Here is a 23127-nt window from a genome sequence, read left to right as displayed (position 1 = left end):
CATCAAACTTCTAAAATGGACTGTGGAAAAGAAACATCTGACCAACAGGAAAATCAGTGGCAATGACTCAGAGGCATTTGAGCAGCAATTCAGAAAAGCAGATCAAGAGTATGATGCTAGAATATTCAAATATATATATATGTATATATATATAGTGACAGATGACATATATGGTAGAAAACAACAACAACAACAACTAAACTCTCTTGGACTTGATTTTTAATGTGTGGAAGCCCCTCCACTAGAAAAGCTCTCCTTATTTAGAAACTATTCCGCCGTGTCCTGTTGACTTTGCTCCTACAGTGGCTTCCGGCAGGTGTGCAGCTGCTATTAGGTGCAGTCCCCACAGCATCCTCTTCTGAGATGTTGCAGGCAATTTACCTGTGGAAGTCCTGTGTAGTTCCATCCCCCTTCAAGAAGATTCCCCCCACCAAACCTGTCCTGAATTCATCCCCTTTACTATTAGCAGGATAAACAAGTGAAAACCCCCTACCTCCAGGTGGGTGGGGAGTGGGACACAAACACCCAAAGCAACAAATGTCCCTTCCCACAGGAGGAACCAGTGGAATTAGCTGAGATTTACAGCTGTACTGTCCACTGTGGCAGCCATTAGCCACATGTCCAATTTGACTTTAAATTTATTAAAATCTGGTGAGCAGCATAAATTTTCTAAAGGTGACCAGAATGTCATACCAGATACCAACATGGACAGACTGAGATACCACTGACAGGAGCATGGAAAAGACAGCAAGTCTGAAGTGCTATTCCTCACATGAAACTGAACTCAAAAAACAAAGTCTGATGTGGTCACAGCAAGGATAACTCCGAGACTGAGCAGATGGGCCTGGGCAGATTTCTAAGGAATGTCACTACGGCTTAAATGATCACCCTGTCCTATGGCAGCCTCCGTTCCTAGAAAAGGTCTGAGAGCTTTCAAGAAAGTCATTGTGGGGCTAGCATTCGGGACACAGGTGTGAGTTTGCTTTTAGTCTTCCAACCTACTTCCTACTTGCCCACCCTAGCAAGTACCAGAGGATGGCTTCTGCCACTCATGTGGAAGACCCGGATGAAGTTCTGGATTCCCAGCTTAGGCCTGGACTATGTTTGCTGCAGGCATTTGGGGCAGTGAACCAGTGTCTGGAAGATCTCTGCCTTTCAAATAAAACGTAAATTTTTAAAAATAATTTTTAAGATTTTTTTTAAAGATTTATTTATTTTTATTACAAAGTCAGATATACAGAGAGGAGGAGAGATAGAGAGGAAGATCTTCTGTCTGATGATTCACTCCCCAAGTGAGCACTCATACTCATTTTCTTGGATTTTTTTAAATAATCTACGTGTTTATTTATTTGAAAGGCAATGGCAGGCCCGGCATTGTGGCCTAATGGTTAAAGTCCTCTCCCTGAACATGCTGGGATCCCATATGGATGCCGGTTCTAACCCTGGCATCTCCACTTCCCATCCAGCTCCCTGCTTGCGGCCTAGGAAAGCAGTCAAGGACAGCCCAAAGCCTTGGGACCTTGCACCCAAGTGGGAGACACGGAGGGAAGAAGTTCCTGGCTCCTGGCTTTGGATTGGCACAGCACCGGCCGTTGGCGCTCACCTGGGGAGTGAATCATGGGACGTAAGATCTTCCTCTCTGTCTCTCCTCCTCTCTGTATATCTGACTTTCCAATAAAAATAAATCTTTAAAAAAGGAAGAAAGAAAGGCAGACAAAGACAGAGACAAATCTTTGAATCCATTGGCCCACCTCCTCAAATGCCCAGAAGCAGCCTCAGCTGCACCAGACTGAAGCCAGGAGCCTAGAGCTCTATGCAGGTCTCCTGTGCAGGTAGCAGGGACTCAGGTACTGCAGCCACTGCCTGCAGCCTCTCAGAGGAGCAGTAACAGGAATTGGAATCAGGACTAGAGCCAGGGACTGAACCCAGGCAAGCTAATGTGGGAGACGGGTGTCCAAGCAGGGCTTTAATCATTGCAGCAAATGCCTGCCCCAAACAATGTTCTTAACTGCAACTTTTTTCTAAGTGACCTTGGCCTTAACTCTTCACTAGTCTCTCCTCTCTTGGAGGGTATAAAAATGTTGATGCCTGGGGTTTTCTCCTTCCCCCAGTCCTCACATCTTCCCTCCCTTGCTTCTTTCTCATTGGTATAAAACACCATAGTAAGGTTTACCTCAGTTTCTACTGTAGCAACCAAAATCAAGTAAATACCTTGTTTCCATTCTCCTTGCTAGACACTGTTGGCTCTGTGGACTCTCCTCAACAACTCAGAAGGCAACTGTGGCCTCCTATTTGCTTTCTCAAGCCTGGGTTTAGGCTTTCCCCAGGTTCTACAGCACCTAAGCCCAGAGCAAGGAGCAGAAAGGCAGCTCAGCTGCTTCTTCCTGGATCTGTTGGGTGAGAAGTGCGAAACCAGCAGCCCCAGAGGCAGCAGATGGTGGATGTTATCCTCCTTTCAAATCAAACAAGCAAGGCAAAATTACCCACATCTCGCACTTCAGAGCCGGAGACAAAATGACAGGCATACGAAAATAAAATGGGAAAACGACCAGCTGATGACGAGTGACAAGTTAGCACAAGCTTCACTCTATGGAAAATGCCCCCTTCCAGTCATCTCAGGACAAACGTCTCTGGAACAGCTTGTGTCTGAGTTGCTTTATCTCCTTGCAGCCTGGATGGGCTCAGCAGTGTTTTGGTTAAGAGTATAGAGACGAGCAGAATGGACAGAAAGATGAGGTGCAATGAAATGCATTTCCAGGCTTCTCCTAAAGAGAAAGTGATGCCAAAACTTCTATAGGGTCAGCTACATGGAAGGACTGAGGTGTTAGAGCAGGGAAAACCTGGGTTTCAGTCCTGCTTTTGCCACTTAGTGACTGGGCAAGGCAGGCTTTCAGCCAGAGTTTACATCTGCTCAGCAAGGAATGCTACCTGCTTCAAAGCGAGGCTCTAAGAATTAAAAAAAAAAAAAAAAAAAAAAAAAAGAGGGGCCAGCATTGCAGTGTGGATGGTAAAGCTGGTGCCTGCAATGCCAACATCCGACATGAGCGACAGCTTGTATCTTAGCTGCTCTACTTGAAATACAGCTCCCTGCTAATGGCCTGAGCGACGGTCTGAATACCTGTGTTCCAGCCACCCATGTGGGGGACCCGGATGAAGCTGCTAGTTTTCTGCCTAGCATAGCCCTGGCTGTTGTGGTCATCTGGAGAGTAAACTAACAAATGGAAGATATTTCTCTATTTCTCTGCAGAACTCTAACTTTCAGAGACGTATTTGATTAAAAAAAAAATTGAGAGTGTAAGGTACCCAGCATGTAAGAGCTTAATAAACTCTTTCATGAAAGATAAAGTAGGCAGGAAGGGGGGTTTCATGGTGCTGTGGCATAGTGAGTTAAGTCACCAGTTGTGGTGTCAACATCTCATATGAGCCCCAGGAGCCTGGAACTCCATTCTGGTCTCCCATTATAGGTGGAAGGTGCCACCATACTTGAGCTATCATCTCTTGCCTTCCAGGCACTCAAATATGAGAAATGAACCTGTCAGCTCACGGGGGGCTCTCCTAGGGCAGCCAGCCTGTGGACTTCTAGGATAAGGAAGACTCATCCTCTCATGTGCACCCCAGATTCTAGGCTTTATTCTCTTCCTCCACTTCATGGCACAGCATTTTTGGGATAGTCCTTCACATACTTAAAAAGACAGTTTGATGGAAATTGGAGGGGAAACATCAGGAGAAACTATGTGGGGACTTGAAAAGCAAAGCAGAAAGAAGCCTGGTGAAAGATAAAGAAAGAGCTGGGAGGAGGGCTGGGAGAAGAGAGAGATGGACACAGAAAGGCAAACACAGCAAAGGCCAGCAGCCCTGGAGGGCAGAAATGGACAATAAACAACAGCTTCTTCTTACCCTGTCCCTCCCTCAACCTCACCCAGCTTCCTCCCGGCTGTCTGTCAACCTTCCTTCATGAGCTCTGCTGCTGACTCACAGACACCCTGCTCCGAATATTGCAAAAGGTGCAGTTGACACAACCAGAGAGGAGAAGAAACCCCTGACTGAACACAGAAAACGAAGGAAGTCCGCTGACTTTCCTCACTTTCCAGGAGCTCCTGTCACCTCACTCCTCACTTGCTCGGTCCTGCTGTCCCTCAGCAATGCCACCCAGCATCCAGTTGGCTCTCCAAAACAAATATAGAAGTGGACACACTGCTGGTAGCCAGGTATCCCTGATGCACCTGTGATGGCCACAGCAAGGTCTCACCATGAATCGGATGAGCTTCAGGGAGAATCTTGTAGCCTGTGCACATCACCAGAAACTTTCCTCCGAGACCTGAGAGAACTCTTGGATTCCTGGTCAAAACCCACCTTGTAACAGCTACTTAACCTGGCCAATTTATGTTTTCTTTGATGTTTCTATCTAAAAAGAGGAAAATCTCAAAACCAATTTGGTTGAATATGATTTCATGAAAGATAAAGTAGGAAAGACATAAAAAAAATACAGGAGTTAAGAAATAAATTTCTCAAAGTATTCCCTCCATTAGGAGTCTGGTTACAGGGGCTGGTTACTGACTGAGTTGATACAGACATAACTGGTAGCAGATGAAATGACTTTTAGGGTCAGCAGAGGGGTTTTCACCTTGTCATTAAGAAGCGGCTTGATCTCTGTGAGCTGAACATCCTGCAGTTCATCCATGAAGCCAGAGAGTGGAGGAGTCTCAGGGATCCACAGGCAGCGCTACAACAGAGGGAAAAGGCTTAAGCCAGGAGTGGGAAACAGGCTAGGATTAACACACCCATGCTTGTACCTGCACACAGCCAGTTCAGTGTGGCAGACACAGGGAAAGCAGCCTTGGAGACCCTGGCCTCCTGGCAAACACAGCCCAGCACAACACGTCACCCTCCCCTCTTTTAGCAGCATACACACACCAAGTACAGCTGAGACCAGTGTTTGCTTTTCACCAACAAAATATGACAAAAATGGGCACCGGCGCAGTGGCCTAGTGGCTAGTCCTCGCCTTGAACGCACCGGAATCCCATATGGGTGCCGGTTCTAATCCTGGCTGCTCCACTTCCCATCCAGCTCCCTGCTTGTGGCCTAGGAAAGCAGTCGAGGACGGCCCAAAGCCTTGGGACCCTGCACCCACGTGGGAGACCCAGAAGAAGTTCCTGGCTCCTGGCTTTGGATTGGCACAGCACCGGCCATTGCGCTCACCTGGGGAGTGAGTCATTGGATGGAAGATCTTCCTCTCTGTTTTTCCTCTCCTCTGTATATCTGACTTTGTAATAAAAATAAATAAATCTTTAAAAAAATATGACAAAAGTGATGGAATGTAGAGAGTGCATTTTACAGTACAGTAGCATTTGTCTTGCAGAGAGACAGCCCCTTGCCTACCGGTTTTGAAAAGGCAAGCTGTGGGGCCCGGCAGCGTGGCCTAGTAACTAAAGTCCTCGCCTTGAACGTGCCGGGATCCCACATGGGCACCGGTTCTAATCCCGGCAGCTCCACTTCCCATCCAGCTTCCTGCTTGTGGTCTGGGAAAGCAGTCGAGGATGGCCCAGTGCATTGGGACCCTGCACCCACATGGGAGACACGGAGGAGGTTCCTGGTTCCCGGCATCGGATTGGCGCGCACAGGCCGTTGCGGTTCACTTGGGGAGTGAATCATGGGACGGAAGATCTTCCTCTCTGTCTCTCCTCCTCTCTCTGTATATCTGACTTTGTAATAAAAATAAATCTTTAAAAAAAAAAAGAAAAGACAAGCTGTGTTGTTGAAGGGAAAGGAAAGGACCTGGTGTGGTAGCCTATTGACTAAAGTCCTCGGCTTGCATGCACGTGGATCCCATATGGGCACTGGTTCGTGTCCCAGCTGCTCCATTTCCCATGCAGTTCCCTGCTTGGGCCTGGGAAAGCAGTAGAGGATAGTTCAAAGCCTTGGGACCCTGCACCTGCACGAGAGACACAGAAGCTCCTGGTTCCTGGCTTTAGAACGGCTCAGCTCCGGTCAGTGCAGCCACTTGGGGAGTGAACCAGTAGACAGAAGATCTCTCTGTTTCTCCTTTCTGTAAATCTGTCTTTCCCGGAAAAATAAACAAATATTTAAAAAAGAAGAAAAAAAAGAGGGCAAGGAGAAGAGGGGCCAATGCCATATTGTAACACATTAATTCTCTGCCTGCAGCACCAGCACACCATATGGGTACCAGTTTGAGTCCTGGCTGCTTCACTTTCAATTCACCTCCATGATAATCTGTCCATCTATCTGCGAAGACAACTGAGGATGGCCCAAGTACTTGGACCCCTGAACACAAGGAAGAAGCTCCTTCCAGGCTCCTGGCTTCAGACCAGCTCGGTTCCAGCCACTGCAACCATTTCATCAGTGAGACAGCGAATGGGAGATCTCTCCCTTTCTCTCTCTCTCTCTGTCTCGTGTTGTAACTCTGCCTTTCAAATACAAACAAATAAAATAAACCTTTAAAAAAATAAGAAGGCAAGGAATCTATGATTGAAAGCAAAAAAACAGAGACCCTTGGCCCAGCAATCTGCAAGGAACCGAATGCATCAATGACCAAGCAACAAGCAGGCAGACACACTTCCTCCCTTGGTTGAGCCTCAATGAGACACAAGGCCTGACCAATAAATACCCTGATTAGACTGGCAGTGAGAGACAAGATGAGATGAACCAGCAGGTAGAAGATTATGTCGTTTGGCCTTTCAAATCAATCAGTCCATCTTTCTATCTATTTAAGAGTTCAGATGACTGCAGATGTACAGACATCTGACTCCAAGTACATGAAAGACCTTAAGCCAACCAACCACCAAGCCCGCTTTCAAATTCCAGAACACAGAACAGAAAACAGGAGAGATAATAAATTATTGTGTTGGGGAGGGGCAGCATTGTGGCACAGTTAGCTAAGCTGCCATCTATGATGCCAGTGTCCTGTGTGAGCACAGGTATGACTCCTGGCTGCTCCACTTGCAATCCAGATCCCTGCTAATGCATGTGAGAAAATAGAGGCAGATGGCCCAAGTGCTTGGGTCCCTGGCATCCATGTGGGAGACCTACTCAGAATTCTGGCTCCAGCCTCACCCAGCCCCCATCCGGGATGAACTGGAGTATACACAGGGGTGGGGAATGTGTGCATGTATGTGTGTGTGTGTGTGTGTTGTCCTCTCTGTAATTCTGCCTTTCCGACAAAATCAATCTTTAAAAATGTGCTTTTGCTGTTTGGAGTGATAAGTTATGCAACTACAGATAACTAAAAGGTAACAGATAACACAGAGAGGAGGCTGACTGAGTTGTTCAGAGGTGGATGAAGGTGGATGAAGGCAGGCAGGATAATAAGCTCTTTTCCCCATGCACTGTGCAGGAAGCTGTGGTGATATGCTGCAAACACTAAACGCTGCCAGCAAGTGATACCCACAGAGAAGCTAAGGCTCATTCCTCTGCCCTAGCCCAGTACTCATTACTTGAGAAAAAGTCCCATTCAATGCCTAGGATTTATTTTTTTTTAAAGATTTATTCATTTTTATTTGAAAGCTGGATATATAGAGAGAAAGAGAGACAGAGAGGAACATCTTCCGTCCGATGATTCACTCCCCAAGTGAACCGCAACGGGCTGATGCGCGCCGATCCGAAGCCGGGAACCAGGAACCTCTTCCAGGTCTCCCACGCGGGTGCAGGGTCCCAATGCATTGGGCCGTCCTCAACTGCTTTCCTAGGCCACAAGCAGGGAACTGGATGGGAAGTGGAGCTGCCGGGATTAGAACCGGCGCCCATGTGGGATCCCAGGGCTTTCAAGGCGAGGACTTAAGCTGCTAGGCCACGCCGCCGGGCCCCAATGCCTAGGATTTAACAGGTACTGAATATCCACTGGGCAAAGCACTCTGCCAACACAGAGGTCCCTGCCTCCCAGGAGCTCACTCAAGCATAGAGATGAGACAGACTGCAAAATGAGAAATAAAACGGACACAGGAGCCTAAAGAAAGGTCAATTACTTTTGATTGTTATAAATTTGGGGGGAAGAAAGCCTTCAATCTACTTTCTGGCGCCCCTCCAGTGACAGCATGGCCTCGAGAGGGGAAGCGTCCCAACTCACCCTTTAGGTACTACTGACCAGCATACTATAGCAAATTCTGTTCCCAACTAGGACTACATTAGGGCAAATCAGCCAAGGTTCTTTTGTAATGTAGTCCCAGCATGACTTGGGAGTGTTCGGACTATGAATGTCACATGCCAATCACACACATTTCAAACACAGGTGCCACCTATTAGTATAAATGAGATGAAACTTGATCTCCCTAGAGGACAGTGGTTCTTTTCCTAGGTTTTCTAATTACTTGACTGAGCTATCAAATGTCCAGAAGCTGTATTTTTATACCTGTAACATTCCAAAGAAAATGAAGTGGCCCTGAATCTTACATAGCAAATTTCAGCTGGCATCAGAAATTCTCCTTTACAATACCCACTGAACTCTCAAAATATTAGCCTATTTGGGATCTGCTTATTTTTTTTTTTTTTGTCTAAATAATAAACTGTTCCTTTTCATTCAGATTTTACTATTTATCTGCTATTAGAAGGTGCTAATTTAAGTCACAGTCTGCAATGCCAGCACCCTATATGGGTGCTGGTTCACGTGCTAGTGGTTCTACTTCTGATTCACCCCCGTTAATGCTCTTGAGAAAGCAGCAAAAAATGGCTGTACCCACATGGGAGTCCCAAGAGAAGTTCCTGGCTCCTGGCTTCAGCCTGGCCCAGCCCCACCTGTTGTAGCCATTTGGGATGAGTAAATCAAAGGTGAAAGATAATTCTCTCTGGGTATTGTTCCCTCTCTATGTGCAATTTTGCCTTTCAAACATATCATAAATATTTAAATTAATCTAAAAGTTTTTTCCCTATAATAAAAACAGCATGTACTCACTTCAGAACATGTAGAAATCATAGAATAATGTGTATCAGTCACAGACAGTTCATCTACAGATAACTATCTTAGGGTGGGCATTTCACCTCAGAAGGTTAAGTCACCACTCGGGACACCTGCTGAGTACAGGGAATTTGTGTCCTGCCTTTGCTTCTAATCCAGCCCCTAACTAATGGGTACTCTGGGAAGCAGCAGATGACGGCTCAGGCACTTGAGTTCCTGTCACCCACATGGGAGACCGGGGCGGAGTTCCTGACTCTTAGCTTCAGCCTGGTCCAGACCCAGACCCAGGGATTGCAAGCATTTGCAGACAGGGTGTACCAAAGAATGGGAGATCGATTTCTTTCTTTCTTCTTTTTTTTTGGCCGGGGGTGGTGGGGAAAGATCGATTTCTTTCTCTCTCTTGCCTTCCTTTCAAATAAGTACAAATCTTAAAAAAAAAGGGAAGGGGAGAAATCACTTTAGCCTATTTTCTTTTTTTTTTTTTCCAATTTAAATTGCAATTTACTGAAACTGTTCTTTCCAACCTACCCATTTTATTCCCTACCTTAATTGACTGACTAGAAAACAGGACACTTTGAAGAAGTTACTTATTCAAATGGGACTCCAGTGGGTGGGCCTGTCCAGAAGCTGTCCCTACCAACTGGGCTCCACACAGATTAACACAAGACGCTGCGTAGGACAGGAAGCTGCTCCACTGCGACTTACACAAGGGCAACAGGACAGCAGACATTCATCTTCCACACATCGGGGAACCTAACTCATTTCTTCCAAAGACTCCATTTTTGGTCAGCTCTCACTGTCTTGAGCCCTTGCCAATGAGCAGTTTTATAACCTGCACAAGGAAACCAAGCTCACATGGTGGAAAACTCCATCTCCTCAGCTGCACAGACCGGCTCCCTCCTGGGGACTGAGGCTCTGCAATTCTGGCATCTGCACTGATGGGATGGCTGCCAGGTTCCATCCTGATCCGAAGGGCTGTCGATATTGTCAAAAGGCTAGTGGTGAGGCCTGTCAGCTGCGGCAGATGGCTCCCCACTCTTCCTGGTCTTGTGAGGAAGAGGGAAGGCTGGCAGGTGGTAACCAACCATGTGCCAACTGAGTAAGTGACCCTGAAGCCACACGGCTAGAAAGGACAAAGGGCAAAGGTGGCCCTTCTCTGTGCCAGGAATGATCATCTCAATCCTTGTAAGATTTCTCTCCAGCAGACGCTCTCAGTTCTTCGTAAGTGAGAAAACTTAGGTTCACAGAAGTTAAGTAATATCCATCCCCTAATCCCACATCTAAGTAACAGGGCAAGAACTTTAGAAAGTTTTCCCCTCATTCTGCCAGTTTTCCTGCCAGGCAACACCTGCTCACTACAGGACTCAAGCAAAATCCGTCCTCTTTACTCACACTGCAGGTACCCCTGAGGTAACTATAACTGTCGCCTACACCAATCCTGGCCTATCAACAATGACTCAGATGCTCAAGAAATGAAGGCTTAAGTCATCACACTAGGAGGAGAGCCCTCACCAGCTCAGGAGTTGGTGAAGAGAACTGGTGAGGCGAAGTGGAGTGAACCAAGATGACAACTGAAACTCCAGCTACCTGGGGCCTGGCACAGTGGCCTAACGGTTAAAGTCCTTGCCTTGAATGCACCGGGATCCCATATGGACGCCAGTTCTAATCCCGACAGCTCCAGTTCCCATCCAGTTCCCTGCTTGTGGTCTGGGAAAGCAGTAGAGGACGGCCCAAAGCCTTGGGACCCTGCACCCACGTGGGAGACCCGGGAAGAAGTTCCTGGCTCTTGGCTTCGGATCGGCGCAGCACCAGCCGCTGCGTTCACCTGGGGAGTGAATCATCGGACGGAAGATCTTCCTCTCTGTCTCTCCTCCTCTCTGTATATCTGACTTTGTGATAAAAATCAAATAAATCTTTTAAAAAAAAAAAAAAGAAAGAAATTCCAGCTACCACCTGGTAACCTTGAATACACCATCACAGGGGGGGCAGGAATGGAAGGGTTAATTAAGGTCTCAGACATGGCCACTTGTGGGGGTTGTTCTTTTAATGTGTGACCCTCCTTAGTCAAGAAGGCCATTGGCAGGCATCACTACTAGAGAGTGAGGATGTGGAAAAGCCCTCTGTTGTGACCTGAATGACTCCTGCCGTCTTCCAAACCGGAAGGTATGTTAAACATCATCTGGAAATGGGACATCCTGGGAAGGGCACTTTGCAGAAATCCAGCAGCAAGATAACCAGGGTCTGCCACCTCGTGGGATCATAAATACAAACACAAATACAGAGGAGCAGGCTTTGTGGTGCAATATGCTAAGCCTCAGGCAGCATCCTGTAAGAGCACCAGTTGGCGTCCTAGCTGCTCCAATTCTGATTCAGCTCTCTGCTAATGCACCTGAGAAGGCGGTGGGAGACGGCCCAAGTGCTTGGGCCCTTGCCACCCAGATGGAGTTCCTGGTGGCTGACTTTGGCCTGGCCCACTCCAGGCTGCTGTGGCCATATGGAGAGTGACTCCCCAGCAGCTAGGAGATCTTTCTCTTTTTACAACGGCCTTCCAAGTAGATAAAATCGTTTTTTTTTTTTTAAGATGAGAAATAAGCATATAGAAAGTTTGTTTAAAAAAAAAAAACAAAACAGTACAAGGTCAGAAAAGAGTTGAATGTGTCCAAGGTTTCTTGTCATGGTGATAAAGAATAACAGCCTGTGGCCCAGTCCAGTGGCCACCTTGCATGTGCTGGTATCCCATATGGGCACTGGTTCTAATCCCAGAGGCCCTGCTTCCCAATCAGCTTCTTCTTGTGGCCTGGGAAAGCAGCAGAGGATGGCCCAAGGCCTTAGGACGCTGCACCCCAGGTGGGCGACCCAGAAGAGGCTCCTGGCTCCTGTCTTAAGATTGGCTCAGCTCGTGGCCTAGCAGCTTAAGTCTTCGCCTTGAACAGACCCCGGGATCCCACATGGGTGCCGGTTCTAATCTCGGCAGCTCCACTTCCCATCCAGCTCCCTGCTTGTGGACTGGGAAAGCAGTCAAGGACGGCCCAAAGCTTTGGGACACTGCACCCGCGTGGGAGACCTGGAAGAGGTTCCTGGTTCCTGGCTTCGGATCGGCGCGCACCGGCCCGTTACGGCTCACTTGGGGAGTGAAACACTGGACGGAAGATCTTCCTCTGTCTCTCCTCCTCGCTGTATACCCGGCTTTCCAATAATAATAAAAATCTTAAAAAAAAAAGATTGGCTCAGCTCCAGCCATTGCAGCCACTTAGGGAGCGAACCAGCAGACTAAGGATCTTCCTTTCTCTCCTCTCTGTATATCTGATTCTCCAAAAATAAATAAATAAATAAATATTTTAAATAAAAAGAGTAATGCCCCAGTGAATAGACATGGGGGAGCCTGAGAAAGAATCACAGAAAAACTGATGGAAAAAACTGACCTGAGTGAAGAATCCAGGAGAGATGAACAAATGGCAAGCAGCAGTTACAATTAGTGAGGTCAACCTAGGTAGCCATGGGCCCTGGGCTCTATAAGGCCAACTTAGTGATGGAAAGGAATGCAGAACCATGAGAGAGACAGTATACATGGGCAGATAGTACAGGAAAAGCAGAGAGCAATGCGGGGAACAGTAAGATTTACACAGAGCACGGTAGAGTCCACTGCTGAAGAGGGGAGGACATGAGGACCAAGACGGGGCCATCTCTGTTGACAGCGAGCCAGTGCTGTCGAAGTCTAGGAGAGCTGAGGCCAAACAGCCCATAACTACGTTGGTCACCTTTTCAAAATAGTGAAATATCAAGACCAGTGTCTTTAGTTTTGCAATAACCTCAATTAGCAAACAGAAAAAAATGTAAAGTAGTGAGCAATGAGGGCTCAGCAGCACATGGTTTGAAGGGCAGAGATGTAGACCATAGAATTCTTTGTTCATTCTAGAACAAGCCACAGAAAGTGCTTGCAGCCCAGGAGAAGTAGACTCCCAACCCTCTCTGTGGGGTCCTGTCTGGGTCTGTTGATTCATATGTCAAGCGAGGGGTTGATCATGCTGGCTATTCTGGGACTTGATGGGGCAGAGGTCCCTAAGCATGTAGAACTTATTTCCCATTCTTCCTCAGGGTAGGCACCCCTCCCCTGAGGTCACCCCTTTCTCAGGGTGGTGAGGTTCAATGGCTTGCAGGATGTATGTGGCCCAGCCCCTGGATCCTGACAACCTCAGTTTCTATCCTATTGAGATGGTCAGTGCTTAAATACGTCGCTTTGTAATTCTGAAAATAAGAAAGCACTGGCTTCCGAAGCTACAAGCAGTCTTGTTCTATAGCTCTCTCCCACAACTAAAGCAATTTGTGTGGCCTTTGTCAGGCTCTGCTGGGATGATCCAACACCAGGATGCTAGTTTGCATTCTAAAGGCAAATTCATTTACTTTTGATTTTGACAAGAATGCAGACAACCAAAACAGAATGGAGGCAACAAACAAAGCACAGGGGAGGATGAGCTAAAAGGGTTCCACTAGAGCTGAAGCAGTTATGGTTCAAAAAACGTAGGTAGGAGCCAGCACTATGGCACAGCAGGTTCAAGCACCACTTATAAGGCTGGCATTCCCCGTGGGTGCTAATTCTAGTCCCAGCTGCTTCACTTTGGATCCGGCTCCCTGCTAATGTGCTTGGGAAAGCACCGCAGGACAGCCTGAGTGTTTGGGCCCCTGCCATCCACCATGGGAGATTCACAGTTTCAGGCTCCTGGCTTTGGCCTGGACCAGCTCCAGTGGTGGCAGCTATTTGGGGAGTAAACCAGCAAAGAGAAGATACTGCTCTCTCTATATATAAATAAATAAACCTTAAAAACCATGAAACTCTGCAGGGAGCTATGCTGCAGGCATTCAGCTAGTAGATGCATTCAGCTAGTAGATTCCCTTTTCACTGACAGACACCAGCTAAACTGGGCAATTATTGTAGCATTTCACAATAGCACCTTCACATCTAGCATCTCGCTAATGGTCACGGTAGCACTGCAAGGTAACAAATATCTGGCACAGCTGGAAGTGAACCAAATGCTCACCCAATGCCCTCTATCACACTGCTTCCCAGATCATCACAGACAGAAAAATGGGAGTGGCAAGAGGAGAAATTCAGCAGGCTACCTCCCGGCCCCCGCTTGGGCCTGAGGGCCTCTGTGCCTGGTCCAAACAGGACCAGCCAGGAGCAGCTGGGAACTGGTCATGCTTAGAGGCAACTTTCTCCACATTAGCATGGCTGATGTTTTAGTCCAGAAAGTTTTTTGCTTGGGTGGGGGGGGATGTCTTGTGCATTACAGAATTTTAAAAAGTATTTATTTTTATCTACTTGAAAGGCAGAGCAAGAGTGACAATCAGAGAGAGAATTTCTATCTGCTGGTTTACTTCCAGAAGGCTGGGCCTGGATCCTGGCATTCCAACTGGTCTCCCACATCAGGGGACAGGAGTCCAAGCATTTGGGTTATCAGCTGTTGCCATCCAGAGCTGGACCAGAAGCACAGAGTAATCAGGGCTTGAGCCAGCACTCCACCATGCAATGCAAGTGTCCAAATGATGGTTTCATCCTTGTGCAGCAATGCCAGCCCCATGCAGCAGCATCCCCGGCCTCCACATTCTGAAGCTGTCTCCCCTAATAGCTGCTAGCAATCAGAACTATCTCCATACAGTGCTGAATGTGGTGTGTAGTAACTCCAGAGAATCCAGGCTCAAACAGTCTAAGAGGTAAAGGACAAAGGTCGGAGGACAGAGCTTGTGGGTACGTTTCACGGAGCCGGAAACTGCACTTGGAAGAGTGGAGAAAATTCCTGTAGGTGCGGATGAGAGAAGAATGAAAGAAGGAATTCTAGGAAGGTAGGACAACCTTAGAGGCAAGAACACAAGGGGCAGATGTCTGGGGCAGCAGGCAGATTGCCACTTGGGATGCCCCGTATCCAAATCACAGAGGAACTGCGCCAAGTCCGGGTGACCTGCCTTAGATGCAGCTTCCTGCTCAGCTACACTCTGGGATACACTCTTGGGGTGCGTTCCCCACTTAGGTAACCAGGACTGAGTTCCATGCTTGTGGCTTCAGCATGGCCCAGTTTGGCTGCCGTAAGCATCTGGGGAGTGAACTAGTCAATGAGAGATCACTTTAGCCATCTTTCTCTTTACTTCTCTTGAAAAAAAAAGAAAAAGAAAGGAAAAAAAGGTGAGAAAACACAAAGTTGGACAGAAAAATGCTGTAATTCGCTAGAACAGAAGGTTCTTATTAGAAACTGGAGATAAGGCCTTGGGGAAAACAAAGGACAGCTGGAGTCAGGTCATGTTCGTTAGCCATTATTTATTACAAGACACATATCCATAATAAAAGAGCCAACAAAACACAGCACCACATAGATGTTTGATAGGATAGGAGTCATGCAGTGCTATTTCCTTATAACCAGCCTTCCTAAGAAGACCGAGTGCTGATGGAATGTTATGAGGTCTTCTTCTGCACTGAGTGTTTAGAACAGGTACTCAGAGATAAGGAAAGCTTGGAACCGTGCAGAGGCAGTAACAGGATAGGGTAGCTGTGTTCTTTCCAAAGCAAATGAAAATGAACACTCTGGAGGGACATGGTTTGGACACCTGGAAGAAAGGAGACGACTTGAAATGAGGACATCAGAGCTGAGAAAGACAGAAATGCATGTATAAAGGGGACACCAGAACAATGTAGCTGGGAAAAGAGAGGCAGTCTGGCTGGGTCAAGATGCAGACCTGAAGTGGACTGCACAGTGCAGACTTCACAACACAAAAGCTCAATTTTTTTCAATTGTTTATTTGTATTCATTTATTTGAGAGACAGAGAACCAGAGCCAGCAATGTAAGGCAGCCTTCTACCCCACCCCCTGTGGGTGTCAGGACCCTAGCATTTGCACCTCCCAGGGTCTACACTGGCAGAAGCTAGAGTCAGGAACCATAGCCAAGAATCAAAGTCAAGCACTCTGATGTGCAACATTAGTCTTAACCGCTGGGCTAATCATTTGCTCTTTTTTCAGGGGTTTCAAGGATGGTCATCTGACCTGGCAGTGATTTTAGCTACACTTAGACCTGGGATATCAGTGTAGTGTTAACAGTGTCCCCAGCCTTAACCAGAATAATCCAATTTAACCGGGCTAGGGTCAAGCCCAGGGGTTGTGCTTACAGTTCAGAATTCTTAAACACACCCAAGGCTAACAACCCCTGGTCTGTAGTAATACACTCACCCACTGGGGAGGAGAGGCTCAGAAAACCTATCTGAATGGCCTCAATTCACACAGCAGGCTATGCTTGGGTTGGGAGTGGCCTGTAGACTCCCAACCCAGGCTCTGAAAGGGATCCCAGGGGACTGGGCTGCAGTCCATACTCCAGTCTATAAGCAGCACAGTTATCTGATGACTTGGCTCTGCTGTTTGGTCAGGATTAAAGCCTGAATTAATCTAATCATGAAGTATTGACTTAAGCATCCTGTCAAGTGCCTGGGGTAATGGATGTTGGTTTCACTGCAGTCACTTGGGAGCCCTTAGGAAAGCAAAGGATCCAGGAGACTGGGGGTGGGTGGGAGGGAAGCCAGATAAACAAGCCAAACCACCCCACCCTCTGGAAAAACAAAGACCTTAAAACACAGCCCAGACAGGGAGATCTTTCACTACACCAGGGAGAGAGCCAGGAAATCTCAGTATCACAAGAAATGTCTCGGGCCCGGCGGCGTGGTCTAGCGGCTAAAGTCCTTGCCTTGAAAGCCCCGGGATCCCATATGGGCGCCGGTTCTAGTCCTGGCAGCTCCACTTCCCATCCAGCTCCCTGCTTGTGGCCTGGGAAAGCAGTTGAGGACGGCCCAATGCTTTGGGACACTGCACCCGCGTGGGAGACCCAGAAGAGGTTCCAGGTTCCCGGCATCGGATCGGCACGCATCGGCCCATTGCGGCTCACTTGGGGAGTGAATCATCGGACGGAAGATCTTCCTCTCTGTCTCTCCTCTGTGTATATCTGGCTGTAATAAAATGAATAAATCTTTAAAAAAAAAAAAAAAAAAAAAAAGAAATGTCTCGGAGATGCCATTCCCCTATCTACACACACAAAGGTGCGGGGCTGGGGGGTGACCAAGGAACGGCTAAAGCTGTTCACAGATTGTCTTCAGTCCTGGAGGAGGGCCATCCACAGCCCTTCCAACAGCCCACCTCCCTGCATGTCGCTGCTGGGCTCCGGCAGCAGTTGCAAACGGAAGGTCTGCAGAGAAGGGCCCTGGTTTGTTCATCTGGCTCACTCAAGGGCCCTGCAAAGCCAGCCACTAGCATGAAGTACCTCCTGCCTCGGAGCCTCCTTTCACTTCCAGACACCAGGCAGATGACGCTTTAATGGGAGGTCATGACCCCCACCCTCTAGGACACTAAGAGAGGATTAACAGCCAGGCCCTGGCACATGCCTCTGACTGGCTCCGGGTTCCTGCCAGGGTAAGGCAGAATCGCTCAAGGTACCTGGTTCTTGAAGACAGCTGGGATGAGGTAAAAACAAGCAAGATTTTAAATGCAGGGTTCAACACTTACACTGGCCAAATGGACTGAGTGCTTACTCTATGCCGGGTCCTAGGACAAGCAATGGGCCCATGTGTTACATCATTTTACTTCCCAACACATTTTATAACACAGGTGCTATGATCCTCCTCATTTCAGATATGGGGAAACAGGGAGAGAGTTTTGTAACCTGCCAAAGCTCAAACTGGGGCCCGGCGGCGTGGCCTAGCAGCTTAAGTCCTCGCCTTGAAAGCCCCGGGATCCCACATGGGCGCCGGTTCTAATCCTGGCAGCTCCACTTCCCATCCAGCTCCCTGCTTGTGGCCTAGGAAAGCAGTTGAGGACGGCCCAATGCATTGGGACACTGCACCCGCGTGGGAGACCCGGAAGAGGTTCCAGGTTCCCGGCTTCGGATCGGCGCGCACCGGCCCGTTGCGGCTCACTTGGGGAGTGAATCATCGGACGGAAGATCTTCCTCTCTGTCTCTCCTCCTCTGTGTATATCTGGCTGTAATAAAATGAATAAATCTTTAAAAAAAAAAAGGTCAAACTGCTAGCAAGCAGCAGAGTAAGGACTTGAACCTGAGCAATCTCCTTCTGGGCTTCTTCCTACAGCTTTTCCCACTTGACGCTAACCCTTCATTATTTGCTCTACTTACTTTCTCAGACTGAGTTCCTGATGTTTAATGGGATCTTAATGATCAAAGAATTAAAAAAAAACTGAAAAGTACTAAGTTTAGGCATTTTTCTCATTACTACTTTAATAAAAGACACCAACACCTATGCAGGAATATTGGAAAAGCAATTGACCCTGTGGACCATCTATCACCCAGGATTCATTTTAACTGACCCCTTGGTTAAAACCACTTCAACACAACTGAGCCCTTAAACAAGTGTCCCTAGTGGCTATGGCATCAGCCTCTGCCTCCCTTAGCCTGAGCTGTCCTTGCCTGTCCTTTAAAATTAACCACTCATCAAAACAAACTCACTGGGGCCAGCACGGTGGCAGAGCTAACTAATCTTCCAGCTTCAGTACTGGCATTTCCAAATAGGTGCCGGTTCTAGTTCTAGCTACTCCACTTTCGATCATCCTTCCTGCTAATGGCCTGGGAAAGCAGCAGAACCTGCACCCACATGAGAGACTTAGAAAAAGCTCCTGGCTTCAGTTTTGGACCAGCCCAGCTCTGGCTATTGTGGCCATCTGGATGGATGGAAAATATTCTCTTCATAACTGTGTTTTTTAAAAGATTTATTTATTTTTACTGGAAAAGCCAATACACACAGAGGAAAGAGAGGAAGATCTTCTGTTCGATGGTTCGCTCTCCAAGCGGCCGCAACGGCTAGAGCTGAGCCAATCCAAAACCAGGAGCCAGAAGCTCTTCCGGGTCTCCCACACGGGTGCAGAGTCCCAAGGCTTTGGGCCTCCCTCGACTGCTTTCCCAGGCCACAAGCAGGGAGTTAGATGGGAAGTAGGGGGCCGGGATTAGACCCGGTGCCTACATGGGATCCGGGGCGTGCAAGGTGGGGACTTTACTACGCTATCACACCGGACCCTCATAAATGGTTTTTTTTTAAATAGTCTTTTCTTTAATTGTGAAGTCAGATATATAGAGAAGGAGAGAGACAGAGAGGAAGATTATCCGATGATTCACTCCCCAAGCGGCCACAACATCCAGAGCCAAGCTGATCTGAAACCAGGAGCCAGGAGTCTCCTCTAGGTCTCCCACACGGATACAGGGCCCCAAGGCTTTGGGCCATCCTCAACTGCTTTCCCAGGCCACAAGCAGGGAGCTGGATGGGAAGCGGGGCAGCCGCGATTAGAACCGGCGCCCATATGGGATCCCGGGGCATTCAAGATGAGGACTTAAGCTGCTAGGCCACCATGCCGGGCTCTCTCTTCAATACTCTTACCTTTCAAGTAAAATAAGAACATATCTTAGAAAAAGAAAAATGTCAAAGAACATAAAGAGGCAAGTTAAAAAGGGGAAAAATCCAAACCATATCTAAAGCAAACAAACAACTAGTTCACTGAATTGAGGGACTGGGTCAGCTGGCCCTATAAGACTTAAGGAGTCATTTGCTTTGCCACTAGACAAAATCCTACTAACCAGTACTGTCAGAGGGGTTTGTTTAGAATTCCCGGTCTGGGAAGAATTTAACCATCACTTGCATGTACCCATCAGATCAAATGAAGCCTTCCTGACCATCCTTTTTTTGTTTGATTGATTGATTGATTTTTTCTTCCTGACCATCCTAAACACTTCCCAAAGAGCATGACATTGCTAACCATTCAAAGTAAGCACCACCAGCCAACCAGGAACTTTGCACATAAATACCTATTTTCTTGCACCACCCTAATGTCAGCGATTGACTTTCCAAATCTCAAGCCAATGGATTCAGGTTTGGGGGTTCTACAGCAACATCTCCATCTCTGAAACATGACCTGAAAGAAGTAATGTCTGGGCCCAACGCAGTGGCCTAGCGGGTAAGGTCCTCGCCTTGAACAGACCGGGATCCCAGATGGGCGCCAGTTCTAACACCGGCAGCTCCACTCCCATCCAGCTCCTTGCTTGTGGCCTGGGAGAGCAGTCGAGGACAGCCCAAAGCTTTGGGACCCTGCACCCGTGTGGGAGACCCAGAAGAGGCTCCAGGCTCCGGATCAGTGCAGCACCGGCCGTTGCAGTCACTAGGGGAGTGAATCATTGGACAGAAGATCCTTTCTGTCTCTCCTCCTCTCTCTATATATCTGACTTTTCAATAAAAATAAATAAATATTAAAAAAAAAGAAGTAATGTCTTTTGAAGTTCATGAATGCAGAGGCCCTGCCCCCAGCCCTCTTCAACTATAGGGACAGACACAGTAGCCTGATTCCACTTCCCTGGCTGTTAAGTACTGTGGTTTAACTTACAATGATTCTGGAGGACATATCTGTTTTTAAATCATTACATAACCTTTTATCTGCTTTTCCAAGTGTGTTAATGGGAAGCTGGACCGCAAGTAAAGAAGGGACACTACTACCCAAGGTCCATATGAGATAGTGGCATTATTGGTGGCAGTGTAACACACACAACACCAGCTTGGCTAAGGTTTTTCTTTCTTTACCTATTTATTTATTTTCATTGGAGAGGCAGAGACAGAGCTCCCATCTGCTGGAGTTCACTCACCAAATGCTCACATTAGCTGGAGTCCAGCTGGAATGCAATTCAGGTCTCTCACACAGGTGGCAGGAACCCAGCTACTTCCATCCTCATCACTGCCTCCTCAGGGTCTATACTGGGAGCTGCTGGGCTCAGGAGCCAGCACAGAAACACTGAACTGAGGAGCTCACATGCAAGAAGCAGGTACCTTCACCATTAAGCTGAAGGCTTATGTTTTTGCTGTGTTATTTCCTTCCTTCCTCCCTCCCTCCCTCCCTCTCTCTCTCTTTCTTTCCTATTTATACAACTGGCGCCCATATGGGATCCCGGCGCATTCAAGCCGCTAGGCCAGCGCGCCGGGCTCGCTGTGCTATTTTCATGCAGCTTTATAAATAAAGGGGGCGTTTAGTTATTCGAAGACCTGCAGTAAACCCCAGACGGATCCATCTCAGGCCTTGATTATCCCTCCTCTTTCCTCATGAATTTTACTTGTGGCCTTTTCTATCGTCCTCACTTCTTGCCTGGATGTGCTCCTGCCTTTTTCATTTACCAAGTTTCTACCATCACCTGGTCCCTGCTCTTACAAGGCCAAGACGCTATCTGCTTGTCGTGACCACTAGCCTGCCGGCTTTAGTGATGCCTTTGTGCTTCCAGAAGCCGGCGGCATCTGCTGTAGAGCAGACACTCAAAATGTCTGATGCCAGATTACTTTAGCAAGCTATTTTCTCAGTCTATCAATATTTTAGTATATATCTTCAAAAAAGGACTATTTTGTTTTTCTTTTTCAAAAAACAAAAGCAGGGCCTGGCGCAGTGGCCTAGCGGCTAAAGTCCTCTCACCTTGAATGCGCTGGGATCCCATATTGTTCTAATCCCAGCAGCTCCATTTCCCATCCAGTTCCCTGCTTGCGGCCTGGGAAGGCAGTCGAGGACAGCCTAAAGCCTTGGGACCCTGCACCCGTGTGGGAAACCTGGAAGAGGTTCCTGGATCCTGGCTTTGGATCAGCGCAGCACCGGCTGCTGTGGTCATTTGGAGAGTGAATCACCACATAGAAGATATTCCTCACTGTATATCTGACTTTGCAATAAAAAATAAATACATCTCTAAAAAACAAAACAAACAAACAAACAAACAAAAAAACAAAAGCAGAACTGCACAATGCAATGCTAGTATATATAGTTATGGGGTAAAAAGTTGTCTCCCAGTGCCTGGTGTGGTAGCCTAGAGGCTAAAGTCCTTGCCTTGCACATGCCAAGATCCCATGTGGGCATTGGTTCTAATCCTAGCAGCCCCATCCAGCTTCCTGCTTGTGGCCTGGGAAAGCAATGGAGGTCAGCCCAAAGCCTTGGGACCCTGCACCGGCAGGAGAGATCCGGAAGAATCTCCAGGATCCTGGCTTCAGATTGGCTCAGTTCTGGCCATTGCGACTACTTGAGAAGTATACCAGCGGATAGATGATCTTTCTCTTGATCCCTTCTCCTCTCTGTAAATCTGACTTTCCAATAAAAATAAATAAATCTTTCAGGGCCTGGCGCCGTGGCCTAGTGGCTAAAGTCCTCACCTTGAACATGCCGGGATCCCATATGGGCACTGGTTCTAATCCTGAAAGCTTCACTTCCCATCCTGCTCCCTGCTTGTGGTCTGGGAAAGCAGTTGAGGATGACCCAGAGCACTGGGACCCTGCACCTGCGTGGGAGACCCAGAAAGAAGTTCTCGGCTCTTGGCTTCAGATCAGTGCAGCACCAGCTGTTGCGGCCACTTGGGGAGTGAATCATCAGACGGAAGATCTTCCTCTCTCTCTCCTCCTCTCTGTATATCTGACTTTCCAATGGAAATAAATAAATGAAAAAAAAATCTTAGAAAGAAAGAAAAGAAGGAAGAAAGAAAGAAAAAAAGAAAAGCTGCCTCCTAGACGCCTCAATCTCATGCCCCAAAGTAACTGCTGCTATAGTTTGGTACATTTCTGCCCAGACTCTCCAGTGCTGGTAAGGAACATGCATACATGTGCCATCCTGGAACAGGTTCCTTGAAAGTCTCTGAGTCTAACCTCTCAGCAATCTCTCCCAGAAGTGGTTCTCAGACAGACAAACATCAGCATCACGCTGGGGCCTGGGAGAATGGCAAATTCTTGGGCTACCCTCCTGACCTACCAAGTCAAACTCTGGAGGTAGATTCTAGCACTTTTTTTCCCCTCAGATTTATTTTTTTGAAAGGCAGAATGACAGAGAAAGAAGGAAGGAAAAATAGAGATCTTCCATCTATTAGTTCACTCTCCACATGGCCACAATAGTCACGGATGGGCAAGCAAAGGCAAACAGCCAGGAACTGCACGTCTCTAATCAGATGGCAAGGACTCAAGTATCTCAACCATCACCTGCTACATCCCAGATGCACCAGCAAGAAGTTGGATAAGGAATGGCCAGGACTGAACCAGGCACTTGGAGACAGGATGCAGGCATCTCAAGCAGGGCCTAACCCATCATAACACCATACTCACTGAAAAATAGGGTTTTATTTTGTGCTTTTAAAAAGATATATTTATTTGAAATAGTTTCAGGGAAGGAGGAAGAGAGAAAAATTTTCC

The 23127-nt window shown here is 47.6% G+C and overlaps 1 protein-coding gene across 5 annotated transcripts in view; it reads right to left on the bottom strand.

Moving 5' to 3' along the window:
- Positions 1-23127, bottom strand: part of NDRG3 (NDRG family member 3) — an 80574-nt gene that overhangs the window by 30489 nt on the left and 26958 nt on the right. For all 5 annotated transcript variants that reach the window (XM_058679926.1, XM_058679919.1, XM_058679920.1 and 2 more), the window contains one exon: positions 4625-4723. In XM_058679926.1, the coding sequence (XP_058535909.1) occupies positions 4625-4723 (99 nt within the window). The remainder of the gene's footprint in view (positions 1-4624; positions 4724-23127) is intronic.

Source organism: Ochotona princeps, chromosome 22, assembly GCF_030435755.1.
Source record: "Ochotona princeps isolate mOchPri1 chromosome 22, mOchPri1.hap1, whole genome shotgun sequence".
Taxonomy (NCBI): Eukaryota; Metazoa; Chordata; class Mammalia; order Lagomorpha; family Ochotonidae; genus Ochotona; species Ochotona princeps.
This window is presented reverse-complemented; position numbering and strand designations above follow the sequence as displayed.